Source organism: Odontesthes bonariensis, chromosome 10 (genome assembly GCF_027942865.1).
Source record: "Odontesthes bonariensis isolate fOdoBon6 chromosome 10, fOdoBon6.hap1, whole genome shotgun sequence".
Lineage (NCBI taxonomy): Eukaryota > Metazoa > Chordata > Actinopteri > Atheriniformes > Atherinopsidae > Odontesthes > Odontesthes bonariensis.
In genome coordinates, this window is record NC_134515.1 from 23,635,414 (window position 1) to 23,649,240 (window position 13,827).

General features: G+C 39.5%; 1 protein-coding gene across 5 annotated transcripts in view; it reads right to left on the bottom strand.

Moving 5' to 3' along the window:
- LOC142389717 (dedicator of cytokinesis protein 3-like) overlaps window positions 1–13,459 on the bottom strand; it is a 51,136-nt gene extending 37,677 nt beyond the window's left edge. For 3 of the 5 annotated variants that reach the window (XM_075474707.1, XM_075474705.1, XM_075474704.1), the window contains exons 1-4: window positions 12,807–13,459; window positions 6,057–6,140; window positions 5,235–5,275; window positions 2,959–3,014 (exon numbers count right to left, since the gene is read on the bottom strand). In XM_075474707.1, the coding sequence (XP_075330822.1) occupies window positions 2,959–3,014; window positions 5,235–5,275; window positions 6,057–6,140; window positions 12,807–12,843 (218 nt within the window). In that variant the 5' untranslated portion in view covers window positions 12,844–13,459. The remainder of the gene's footprint in view (window positions 1–2,958; window positions 3,015–5,234; window positions 5,276–6,056; window positions 6,141–12,806) is intronic. The other 2 variants (XM_075474706.1, XM_075474703.1) reach the window with 1 other exon arrangement.
- Window positions 13,460–13,827: the final 368 nt, after the last annotated feature.

Genomic DNA, 13,827 nt, shown 5'->3' on the forward strand with positions numbered 1-13,827 from the left:
ACCATTGACGTGTACAGCTAAATTTGGTACAGATTCTCACACTAAATCAGTATCTGCACCAATAGTGATTTTGGTATTTCATCCTGGTATTGAACATGACAAAACTTTAGATATTAAATAATTTTAAGGTTCAATTTCCTTTCTGTCTGACTTGTAATCTATGAGCATGTGACCTGTTTTGTGGCAGCCTTATGCAGTGTATTCAGGCGTACGAGTTTTTGTATTTAAAGGGGGTGTATCATTTTTTTTTTAAATCCCTTTTTTCTGTGCTCAAGTGAATATACTTTGGTGTCTTAGTGACCACCAACTCAGAAACTCAGACATAATACAACTCTTTTACTTTCTTTGGGGCCACGTAGGTCTGAAAATGTGTCATTCAGTGAGCTGTTCAGATTTGCATTATCTGACGTCACAGCTCGAGGTCAGAGCAGCAATATCAGGTCCGCCCACGGCTTGACCTCCACTGCATGTGGTGAACCTCTTTTTTAATTTTTTTGCATGTATTAGAGTTGCTGGAACAAAGATCAAGTTTCACATATCCACAGTTCTGTTGTCACCTGCAAAGAGTAGCACCTATCATTACATCAATCTCCATCCTCAGAGAACTTTATTTCTAAGGCCAATATTCTTGCTATGAGTAGCAAAAAAACATTAGTGTTCGAAAAACACTTTTTACCCGACTCTTTTACTGACCTGGGAAAGCATAATATGCATAAATGAGTGATCATTCTCAACTGTCTATCACCGAACTGCAGACAAAGCAAGTGTGAGTACTGAAGAAATAATTCAGCAATACAATTCCTTAGTTAGCATGTTAGTCTGTTTATTGAACATGAACACTTAATTGGCCAAACTGCACACTTTGCAGTATGTGAGTAACCTGTGTACTTTTGTGAATCTGGGTCTACAAATGCCAGAACGGTTTAGGCCCAAAATACATCTGTGATATGTTCAGAGAATATAAACCCATCAGAGCTCTTAGATCCAAGGACAGGTCAGCTGGTCCAGTCCAGAGTCCAGACTAAACATGGAGAAGCAGCATTTAGCTGTTATGCTGCAAACAAGTGGAACAAACTGCCAGTGGAGATTAAACTCTCACCAAATGTAGACATTTTTTAAATCAAGGTTAAAAATATTTCTTTTCTCATGTGTCTATGCATGAAATGTGCATGGTATCTTTGAACTTATCTAGACTGTTGCTTGTTTTTAATTGTTTTTAATTAATTTTAATTTAATTTTTAATTATTTTATTTCTTTCCTTTTTATATTCTTTTATGTATTTTTGATGCTTCTTCTTCTCCCCGCTGCAATGCTTTTATTTTATGTAAAGCACTTTGGATTGTTTTGTAGATGAAATGTGCTATACAAATAAATTTGAATCATACAAAGACGGTAGGTCAGAGGGCTTCGGCGTTGAATTTAGTAGTGCGAAGGTGCTCTTTGGTTAGACTTACTTGTCACAAAGGTATGAAGATATCCAAGGCACTCTTCTTCTTTATTAAAAAGCTTTTAATAAACTGAGCTAGTTCATACTAGAACAGATAAAATTGCCAACATGTTTCGGCCTGCAAAGGCCTTCATCAGGGCTTACAAAAAAAAAAAAAAAAAAAAAAACTTTGACTTTGACTTTGACTATCAAGGCCAGAATGGCCTCAGAGAAAACTTTTGTGCCTTTTCAGAGATGTAATCTCGAAAAAAATACTAAAATAGTATATGGCGGTGTGAACTTGGTTCGCTACATGTGTTTCTGTGAGCTCTCCGGCTGGATCTCACACTGTATGTTCTCATACGGAATAACATAAAGAGTTAAGCTGTACTGCCTATGTCAAACGAGGTGGCGGCTAACTCCACTTCCTTAAGACCGGCTGCTCTGAAATAGGGTGTGAAGATAGGGTACAGAAGGGCTCTGTGGTATTCCCTGTGATATCTTATCCAAAGGTAGCCACACGTGCCACTTTGAATAGAAAAAAAAGAAAGAAAGAAAGAAAGAAAGAAAGAAAGAAAGAAAGAAAGAAAGAAAGAAAGAAAGAAAGAAAAAGGCATATTTCCTTTACATTCTCACAATGGAACATGAAGCAAGCAAATCTTTAGGATTTCCTCTACTGATTGGACCCATGTTTTTTAGCTTAAAAGCCTCCCACAAAGCAAGAAATCAGACCCCATTGCTCTGGTTTTCTGAGGCAGAGAGACACATGAGTTGTTTGAAAGGCTCAAGAAGCAGTTTACTTAAAGAAACCCAACAATTCCAGCTGAGCCAGTACTTGGCGACAGTGGATAGGAAAATAAAATCCTCTGGACAGGATTACACCTCTAGCGGAAACAGACTACTTTCTGGATGACTTTCAGTTTTGACTGTCTGTTTTAAACGGATTCTGCTGGTCTAGTGAATGTTTTTTTAAGGACTTATATTGGAATTTTAGACACTACTCCACATTAAATATTCATACCTGATGAATAGACAGTCAGGGTTTTAAGAGAAAAAATTTTTTCAATCAAATCTATTTGGAGTTAAACCTCAGCATTTGCTCCATCTTGAAAATACTAAAAGCTTGAGATCATTTTGAACATTTGACTTTTGTTGAAAACAGACTGCAGTATCTAAAGATTCAAAAAGAATGTGCTCATATTCAAAGATCAACAGTACAATACCACACCTGGGCCTACTAAATCTTTCCAGAGGTCTTCAGCGGGAAAACAAGGTTCCTGATTTGCTTTTATTGGTATTCTATTTTCTTGGTTTCTAGACCTAATTTGGCCCCCTGTGTTTCGGTTATCATAATTACATTATGAACTGAGGAAACTGTTACCTGAAAACCCTTTGCTGGCTTTTTAAGGCCTTCTCTTCATCCATTATTTGAATTTTCAGAATTTGTATTGAGGCATAAAGAGTTGGTTCTCTGCATCACTGCTTATGACGGTGCATATGCTTGAATGAAATCACTTTATCATGCAACTTACCCTCTGTTTGTCACTGTAGATTTCTTCAAGTGGACATAGCTGACTGGGAAAATACCCTGTGGATGGAGAAAGGAACAGAGATGTTACTGAGAGTGACAGCGTTACATTAATTCTCCTGCACCACATGACTAGAATGTACAGTGAAGCAATATGTTTGTGGTGTAGTCTAAGCTATCCATGCTGAGTGCTGAAAAAGTAAAAAAAGACTCATAACGTGCGGAAAGAGTGCAAGTTCGCAATTCCTTTATATGTATTTTAGAATATATTTGCTGGGAGCTTTTTTGAGTGCAAAAGGAACAAACATAAAGCCTATACTGTCAAAGCCCATAAGAGCAATGTTGTTCCAACTATTGTTGCTTGGGTTAGGAGGGGAAAAGCATGAGAGTCTGAGTGGTGCCGGCTGCCGCCCTTGCTGTTCATCTTTCTTATTCTAATCTGCCAGATGTGAGGAATTGGCCAAAGTGAGCACAGTTAATTCTCTCAGCAGAGAGAGAATACGGGGGCGAATGAATGTGGGCTGAGTACATAACAAAATGGAGGGGTGTTGGTAAGGACTGTAAATAGCTGATGAGTGAAGAGAAGGACAGCATGTAGCCACCTACATTTACCAGGACTTGACAGTTTTGTGCTTTCTTTAAAAGATTTCAGCAACATCATGAAACACGTCAGCCACTAACATTTTAGCTTGAAGCAGAGTAAATGTACAGTTGCAACAATGTTATGTTTTTGATTAGACATCTCATATTGATATTCTGGTATCATTACACTTTGTGTTAAATTTTACATAATTTACCAAATGTGCTCAACGTTTTTACAAACTGCTCTGCCACATTTGAACTGTGATGAACATTATTTACTGTGGAATCATTTATTTGGGGTGTAGTTATATAATAATCAATGATAGCCGCGATTGTTCGTGTTTTTTGCTTTCATTTCTTCTTCCTTCTTAATGTAGACTGTGTAGAGATGATGCTGCATCTATCCCACAGCTGTAACTAAACATATGTTTTTTTTTTTTCTTTTAACTGTTTTGGTATAATGACCAGTTTTAATATTCTTAACTGCACCATATTCTGCATAATACGCAAAATATATTTATTTCATTTGCTGTGTTGATGGTGGTGGAAAACGTGGTTTAACATGCAGGTCCATCTCTTCATAAACTGACCATCCTCATTAGCCCTCTGCTGTTCCTCCTTCATACATGCCAAACAAGAGCCTCCTCAGCACTGCATCAGTGTCAAGCCAGCATCGCAGAATCAGCTGAGTGACAACAGCGCTGTTGGTTAGGGTGGCGAGTTCAGAGATGCCAGCTTGACCTCACACACATAGCCAGTTTTGCTTAAGTTACTACCTCCCTTGCCCGAATCCCCTTTGCTACCTTTGTACTTTTACACATGACATTGACCAATGCTTGTCCAATGCATGCTTATAATTGTAATAATAATTACAATTGTAATTCTATGTGTATTCTAACTAAAATATGTTGTCTTTTTTCCCCTTTAAACCAAACCAAATGGTGTTGCTGCTTAAACTTATAGACAACATCAGAAAACTGAAAATATACTCAGTTGGAAAACAATCATGGCTTCACACAAATTTCAAATTCAGTACACTAACAACCACTACCCCTCAAACTTTCAAATGCTTAAATGTTTTTACCCAACAAGTTGCAAGATCACCCCGCTACATCTATGCTGATGGAAAACTGCAACAAGCGATGGCACTGAGGGCTCTCGCATATGTGACGAGTGAATTATGGCATCTGAAGACAGCTATATGCATTTCATACTTGTGTTCAATAAAGTAAGAACACCTTGATTCAAATTAGAATTTTATGAAAACACCTTTGGGAATTTAGGTCGGAAATTTCTATTTTTTTTCACACCAAAGCTCTATTCAGTCATTTAATCAGCCATTAAGGTCTTTGTTGTTTAGACAAAGTTATTTCTGGGCTGCATATCCGTCACATCTCATCATAATTCACAAGAATGCACTATAATTCGATAAGAGTTAATAAGGAGATCATATTTCATTGAAGGCAGCCAATATTACAGATGTGCTGAAAACACTTTTTCTTTATAATAAGTTTCTCATACTACTTTACAATACATGTATTTTTCGTGAAACTGTAACATTCTGCTTTTCTACTATACACATAAACAAATACAACAAAATTGCACTCTGGGTCATGAGAAACTTTCTTAATTACTAAATTCGGTACAATAAAATGCACACAAAAAAAGAAAATCACCAGAGATTTGTGATATAATTACCTTGATAGAAGGCTTCTTGGTGGAGAAGCCTCTGTACCACCCTGAGGGAAAAGCGAGAGAGCACATGGGAAAATCTCATCATGCCACAAAATGTAAAAGTCGCTAAATTGGTCCAAAAAAATTGAAGACTAAGGGCAAGCTATAGGGACGAAAAACAGATTGGTCTGGTTTTAAACCGCACTGCAAATAATTTCCTGTTAAAACAACACTGTTTTTGTCACAAAAGATCAAACACAGTACTTAACATGTTGAAAAGATAAGGAAAGCGTGTTGTTTTCACATCAAACTTTCTGTAACTCTGATTAGTCTAGCCTAGCTCGTAGCAAGTCTGTCTGTGGAAAGTAGGGATTTCAATTAATTAATATATATTTTCCTGCTGACCATAAGTGCAAAGCCCAGCATTTCAACTGTTGCTTTGTATACTTCAAAAACTATATATTACTGCATTGAGACAACAAATGGGCCTGTGGCAATAATTAGCATTTAACAGTAAGTTAGGCTACATCACAAAGCTGGTCTTCTCGCTGTACTTAAAGTTAGTATAAAATTTGCAGTAAAAAAAAAAAGGTTTCTGGTTCAACAATGGCAAAAGAAAAACATAACAATTTGACAAACAACAATTTTAATAAATTCCTGTCTCGCTCTGCACTCAGGGACGTATACTAATTATGCATTTAATTTATTCTTTTTTCACTTATTTTCAACGCAGTTGATGTAAAATAGCAGGCAGCGTCTCATTACTACCAGTTGAATGTGTAGAACTCTCGGGTGTCGACCTCCAAATACAACCCGCACCGCAGTTAAAAATCTGAATTGTTTTACCTTCACTCTTCTCCAAAATCTGTACAGTTTCCCCAATCTCCAGGACCAGTGCCTGGCATATTGATGACCGGAAGTTGCAGATCACTGTGCAAAGAAAAGGAAAAGACAGAGAAGAGACAAATTTACTGAAAAAGACATTTCGTAAGTAGCGACTGTAATCAATAGAATTGTTGTTTTTTTTACTGATTAAAAGCTATGCTTGGTTTTATCTTTGTGAGCTCTGATTATAAAAGGTGGATCCTTCTTGAGTGTCTCTACACAGTGAGGTCTTATGAGGGCAGCTCGTGGAGCTTTTTTAATAAACTGTTTAAACGTCTAAACACAGTGTCACTCAGGAACCACTGCTTAGTGAACTGTAAACAAGTTCCCACCCTGAAGTGGGAAGTCACTTTAATAGGCAATTAATTCTTAAGCAACCTGATTGTCTACAATGTTGAGTTAATTGAACCGTGTCCTAAAATAGAGCCCACACAAACTGCTAAGTAATATGACTTAGTGCTGATTAATCATAAGTCGGTATTAGCATAAATCTTCCATGACACCTGCTTTTACAGCATCATTCAGTCTTTGACCATATACAGAAACTTCCTGTGACTCCAACACTGATGACATGATTATTCTTTAGAGGATAGATGACACAGTAAAGGCACTGACAACTGCACTGCCTCTGCAGCCTGTCTTTATTTGTGCAGTGCTGCAGATTAGAAATACGAGCCATGCAACCAACTGTACAGACGCCTTGGTAAAAGCAGGCTTGTTTGAAAATGACAGTGTTCCACTGATGATTTTGAAAACTTACAAATAGTGGCCCTTCATGGAGAGTTTTGTGTGAATCATTATGCTAATAAACTAGCCAGGGGACCCAGTGAGGGGGAGGAAGAGAGGGGGGGGCTTGAGCTCAGCTCCATTGCTTGTTTGAGGGTAACAAGAGCTCAGATCCTGTGCTCTGGTAACTATGGCAACAGTTCATCCACAAACTGGAGGGCTTTTTTCACTGTATCTGCAGCAGTTATCTGGGCATTTTAGAATGGCAAGCTCATGGATATTACATAGCACTTGACTTCGAATTAGAGTGTATTCAAAAAAGAGAGATGGACAATCTTAAAGATCATTCTTGTCACCTCTTTCAGATAGCCTCAGACTTGTTTCCAGCCAGGGCAAAGTATTTCCTCTTTAAGACTCCTATTTTTTATTGGCCTCTATGTAATTTGAATTGCAAAACCTCTACTCGCACCATTTAAGAACTCTTAAGCAGAGGGCGCGTCAGGACAAAATGAGATGATTTGGGCACACCACATGGTCTCATATTTTCCGAGTCCTCCCTCGCAAAACCCCCAAGCTGTGTATTAAGCACACTGATTTCATTGTGCCTGAAGAGCATTTGCATTACATCAAGAAAAAAACTGACAAAAATGAATCCACCGACTTCAACATGTTGAACGTAGGATGTTGGAAGAGCCGACGGGACAGGGAGTTGAAAATGTTGGCAAAAGCAAACATTTCCACTAAGCAACAGCAAATCAGTCCAGTCTGTCCCTTTTGAATTCATGATCAACGTGACATCTGATGGTTACTACTGTGCAACTTACTGGAAAGAATGATGGGGATTTAGCACAGGAGGAGACTGCTGCAGTTCTCCATTTTCCTACCACCCTCATTGCTCCTGTTGGGGCTCACATAGATGGCTGTTCATCCATCAAGACACCTAAAACACTACCTAAATCAATTTACTTATCAACTACCAAACACATGTATATGTCTGGGGCTTTAGATCAGTCTCCGTCTCCAAACATTTTGGTATGAAGCAAAAGGGAAATATAAATATCACAAAAAACATATCAGTCCAGATTGTTTGAGGAGCTTCATACAGTTTTGGGTCCTGGGTTGTCAGAACATTTACTCCCCCACTATGATAATATAGGGCTACACAAAGTTATCTAACATGGATATTTTACAAGAATATGATTGTCTTTAAATTCTAGCTGTGGCTCTTATTTGCAGATAAAGCAAAGTGAGTATGTAGAACAAGCAGACTACATAACGGAGTAGCCTAGACGTTTATTGTGCTTTACTGATGGGCAAAACATAGATTCAAAGCACCCCACTCACAAAGACATCCTCTGTTCCTCAAATATGGACCAAAAGTTTCATAGCATTAAGAAGATTTTTGCAGCTCTTACATGGGAAAAGGAAGCATCCCTATTCATGGTTTACTTTATGGTAAAAGTTATGATATTTGAGCCACCATATTGACATTGTCAGAGGCGTCGCATTGCTTAACTATAAAGAAACATAGAGGGGGAAGTCATGAAGTATTAAGCTTCACAGCTTAAAAGAAGCATCAGACACTGTGAACCAGAGATAAATACAGCTCAATTCTAGAGTAAGTTATACAGCCTACAAGGGAATTGATTGACACTCTTCCTCTATTGTGCCTGTTACTGTTTTTCACCATCAGTGCTGCCACCACTGGTGTGAAGAAAAAGAGCAATCATGTCATGAGAAAACAGACACTGTGGTTTTTGATAATCCGAAGCCTATGAGTGAACGTTGAAGGCCCTGTTTGTTGAACGCTGCAGTGATGCAACACAAAAGGGCTGAGGCTTCTCTGGGATGACTGGAAATTTTTTGAAAAAGCACTGTGATTCGGGGCCTTCTGAGGTATTAAAAGAGAAAATTACACCACTGAGAAAATTGCCTATGTTAAAATGTTTGTCATGATTCAGTGGGAGTGGTAGACAATTTTGTCAGATTGGTTCAGAAAGTGTTAAAGTTTGCACCAAAACGAGTGTGAACATATGCAGTCAGCCCAGAAAAATATTTCCCTCCGCTGTTTGGGCTGTAATCTCTTGTACTTCTGCTTCACGTTTGACTTGCACCCCTCACTTGCATTTTCACTCCGTAATGTAGAAATGAAAAATGACAATACAGATTGCCTGACTTAATAGTACCACAGGAGACACTTCATGTTCCAGTGTAAATATGGACAGTCGTACTCTGAAAGATGTATTAAAGAAATCTGATGAAGTTTAAAACTGATCGCGGATGGCTTCAAGAGCTTTTTCTTTTTTTAAGAATTAGTAATGGGAACGTATATCACTTAACAGTATGCTGGGGGGAAATTGTTTTTTAGAGAAAGGGAACATGCCATCAAAGAACATAATTATGGGTTATAAATTAACTGCTGTATCATCACATAAATGAGTTATAATTGTTCCAATCTACTGGAAAAAAATCTAATTGAAAATTAGGTGTAACCATTCAAACTGTGGCACATAGACTGAATTATTTTCTTTCTTTTTTTATTTCAGCTCCAGTATCTGTCAAAACTTGTACAAGTAAAGCTGCATTAAAGAGGTCATCTTTGCATCATTTTAGTGTGAATATGCAGACCAGGGGGGTCCTGTTTTCCTAGCCTGAATAATTTTGTTCCAAATCCAGCTAAGTTAAGTTGTTCCCTAAGCTTCACCCACTGAGTCATAGTTCACAAAGTCTTGAATGCACATTAATTTATTGAGAACCGAACTCTTGCTAACCAAGGGATTTCTGCCACACAGAAGCATTTTATTGTATCTGATTCAAAATCAGTGTTCCAGAAATCAATGCGTGCCACCCAACTGCATGGGTGTTTGTGACGACAAGATGATGACCTTAGCAGGGGGGGAAAAAAGCAAAAAACATCTCATGTACACAACTGACTCATATGCAACAATGCCTCCTTATGTGAAAGTTGATGAAGTTACAGAGAAATTTTCACCCAAATGAGGGTCTGTAACCTTTCCACTTCTAATAAGAGCAAGGATTGAAACCATGGCTAGAACTATAGAGACATGCACCTTGGGGCTAATTTATCCAATCCTGCTATGAGTTGAACATTTCTTTTGTTCTTTTATGAACAAACGTTATCCTTTAGTCATCTTTTTCAGCAGTGGTTAAAGAAGCATGAGTAGCCTACAATAAATGCAATGAAAAATTCCTCCGCTACAAGTAAAAGTTCTGCCCTAACTTCTAATAGCCAAAGTAAACCTATGTAAGTATGATAAGCAAGTATTCATTGCGTAGGAAAATGACCCTGTTAGTATTTTATCATGTTTTTGGAGTCACCTTGCTACTGCGTCAATATATATATATATTGCTTTATTTTCCAATGGAAAATATTTAAGGTTGAGCTCATTTCAACCACTTTATCTAATATTTGCCATTTTGATTTAAAAAAAAAATGCATCATATGTAATCAAATAAACATGTTTGTAGCAGTGCTGTCACATGAAAATGACACATCTCAACAATATCAGCCTTTCTTGAGCTCTGAACTCAGAAAAACAGCCCTGTTTCCAGCTTTGTGAACATGTTTTTCTAAATATTCCACAAGGTGTGTACAATTTTTTATTTAGATGAAGAAGTAGGAGAATTATCTCAGCCCATAAAGGAGCCGTTTATCCTTGAGTTTATCACAAACATTAACATTCAAAGGCAACACTTTCCAAAAGACATGGTTTTCACTGGAAAGAAAGGGAATGAACATTTGTAATCTGGGTTAGGGTTGAACTTTGAACTACAGCTGCTGAGCACATATGGTTGGGGTAAAAAATACAATATTTATTTCTTAGATGCAGCGGAGAAGGGGCCTTAAGTTGCATAAAATGGAAATAAATCATCTTGAATTTGCTCTTAAGTGCATTACTTGGGTCCATATACTCGGTGGTATTCAACCACTGATTTCGGATAACAGTTTGATATTTCAAATGCTGCAACTTCTGCTGCTGCAGTTTGTCCCTGAGTATCATGTGGCCACAGATAAAGCCATCAGGTTCATTCCACACTCTCATGTGGGCAGGTACTGACTTACAGTCAGAGCTGTTGATGGATACATCCACCAGTGACTAATTTGCAAAAATGACAGGTTTTTACTTCTCAGGTTTTGTAATATTACACACGAATAATTAACTGGGAAACAAAATAAGAGATTACAAGATTATTTGGTGATTAAAACACTCATTAGTAGCCCTTGAGTAGAGCAGCATAGCGCGACTGTAGATTCAACCTGGGCCTGCTGCGGCTTTGAGTTGATTTGAAAACTAATATCTCCTACAGCCAACAACCAATCAATAAATGAAGATCCTAATGAAACCATTAACGTTCCATAAGGTGGTTTTCGACGTTTCCCATTAAACTGAGCCAAATAACATAAAAATGGTGCCAGTGTTACTACAGATGAGGCGGGAGAAGAACTGATAGCAGGGGTACAGGGAGTGAACTGCCTGTACACGTAACAAGCCACCGGTGTGAGATTCAACAATGATGTTGGGGAAATATTTAACCTAGCATGTCACGGCATTATCTGAGGCAAAGTGTTAAATTCACCAGTGATTTCCTTTGCCTTCACAAAGTACAGTATGTACTGTACTGTGTGGCGTCTCTGCTTCCCCGCATTTCAGCACCGTGGACAGCGTCATCTCCACATTTCCAGCACCACGGAGAGCGTCAGGTCAGTACGCGCAGACTGATGCGGAGGCAGCGCCGAACTGTTGCTTCCCCACACGGAGCTACCTCCTCTTCTGCCTCCCGCCCGGTTAAAAACCCACATGTGTTTGAGGCTGGGAAAAGAACTGCAGTGATTCTGTGACGGATGGGTGAACATACAAACGACCAAACGCGACGCTATTACCACACAGCCAGCCACCACCAGAAGTGGCGATGTTATCGCGGAGTGCCATCCAGGCGTTCAGTCTGCGGTTTTTATAAAAGCGATCATGACGAATGCAATGCCTCCAAACTAGCAAGTGTACATATGTGGGCGTGTGCATGTGGGGGGGAGCATCATGTGCGAGCCAGCGTGAGTAGCTCTGCAAGTATAACAAGCTGTAGAGCATCTGGACATGACTCATTCCCCTAATGAAAACCCTCTATAGAGTAATCAGACGCTATACTTTTGCGGCGAAAGCGAGACCCAGCAGTGGATTTATAAGAACTTGGTGGTATCTTATGGGGGCATCTTTGTCTCCTGTTGTATTTAGATTGTATTTGGCTCGCTTTAAAATTTTATTTTTCCTATAAACTCCAATCATTTGTGAGAAATGGGAACTTTTTCCTTTCTTTTAAAGTCAGAGAGCACGCATACATGAACAGATGTTACAGCGCAGTACTTGTCGCAGCAGCCGCAGCAGTTTTTTTTTTTTTTTTTTTCTTCTTTTTTTGTCAGGTAGACTCCAGCTTCACTTCAGCCTACACCTGTTGGAGGGACGCAGTCACGATGCCCCCTCGTGGTTTCAACACGAATCGCGTTTTTCTCCCCCCCTCTCTCCCCCCATCTAGATAGACTCAAAACAAGAAGAAAGGGCTAAAACGCCACACTGACGCATTTCTACAAAACCACAAAAGTAATGAGTAGGAGCGTGATTCAAGGCTCCGCCTCGGGCTGTGTACTAACTGCGATGGCATCTTTAAGGTGGTGGGTTGTGGGCTGTATCATCCCACGCAATTTCCCCTTTCTATGCGGTCACTGGCCGTGTATATCAGCCATTATAAGTGCATGTGTTTTTCACTGAATGTAATGGGCTTACTATTAGAAAATAATAATAACATTTTTTTTTTTAAAAAAGGACTGCACAGCCAGTACGGGATGTAAAGGAACAGCATTAGGTGGTTCTTGTGGAAAAGCTGCCATCACAACGCTGTACGATTAATGTCTAATCAAAAGCAAGACGCCAAACGCAGTTAATTAGCAATACAATTATGCAATCGACTCACCAACTCCAATTTTCTCCTCTTCTGTAGGTATCCACATATTTGGTTATTTTCCCTCCGGTTGAGCAAGCCACATTATGTCGATATCGTGAGATGATGCTGCTGAAAATGAGAGCTGAAGGCTACAAATGGTCTTGGCCGCTCTTACATACATAGGACTACATGTCTCGCCCGGAATCAGTACCCTGACGTTTGTGTGTGCCGGGAGAGAAGAGGGACCATGAAAACCTCAATATATTTGCTCTGTTATGTCCCGGCGTGCGTCTCCAGTCTGATGCAGTCTCCGTGTCCACCTAATGTAACACACACGCACGCGGGCGCGCGCACGCAAACGGTGAGCGGTTTTCTGCTCTCCACAAAAGCTGTTATTGCAGCCGCATTTCAAGGGGTTTCATTCCCACGAAGCTTATCTATTTCGTTTCTTTGTGTTTCTCTCGTTTCCTTGCTGTTTTCAGCCAATCGTGCTCCAGTCCATCTGAACCTCAATCGGCTGCCAAGACAGCGTGTACTGGCTGAATCCCCTGGTAATTAGCAGGTAATAAGTCGCGATGTCGTTCGCCGGTCCAAACTGCCGAGCGGCTGCAAGAACACACTGAGAAAACTGCAATATATCATAAGCTGCGCCATCTTCATGGTCGTCACATGACTTGTTTTGTCAACACTGATGTGTCAAGCACTTGCACATTCATGCGCCTCCTCTTTCTCTTTCTGCATGCCACTTCCATCCATCACAAACTCCCACTGCTTTTTGTCCTCCTGAGTTGTTTGATGGGAGTCTGCCTGTGTTGAACGGACGTGTTGGTTTGGCGGCTGCCGGCCATAAAGAAGCTCCTGGTATTACACATCAGGCTAGACCACCATGTGGGGGAACACCTCCTGGTTGAGTCATTTCCAAGAAGCAGACCCACTACACAGCGACGCTTTGTCATAGTGCAGTCATGCTCCTATTCACAGATGAAATACAACTAAATCCTACCACCAGTTTCCCCATTGAGTTTGATTGATTGGTTTGGGAAGCTGGATT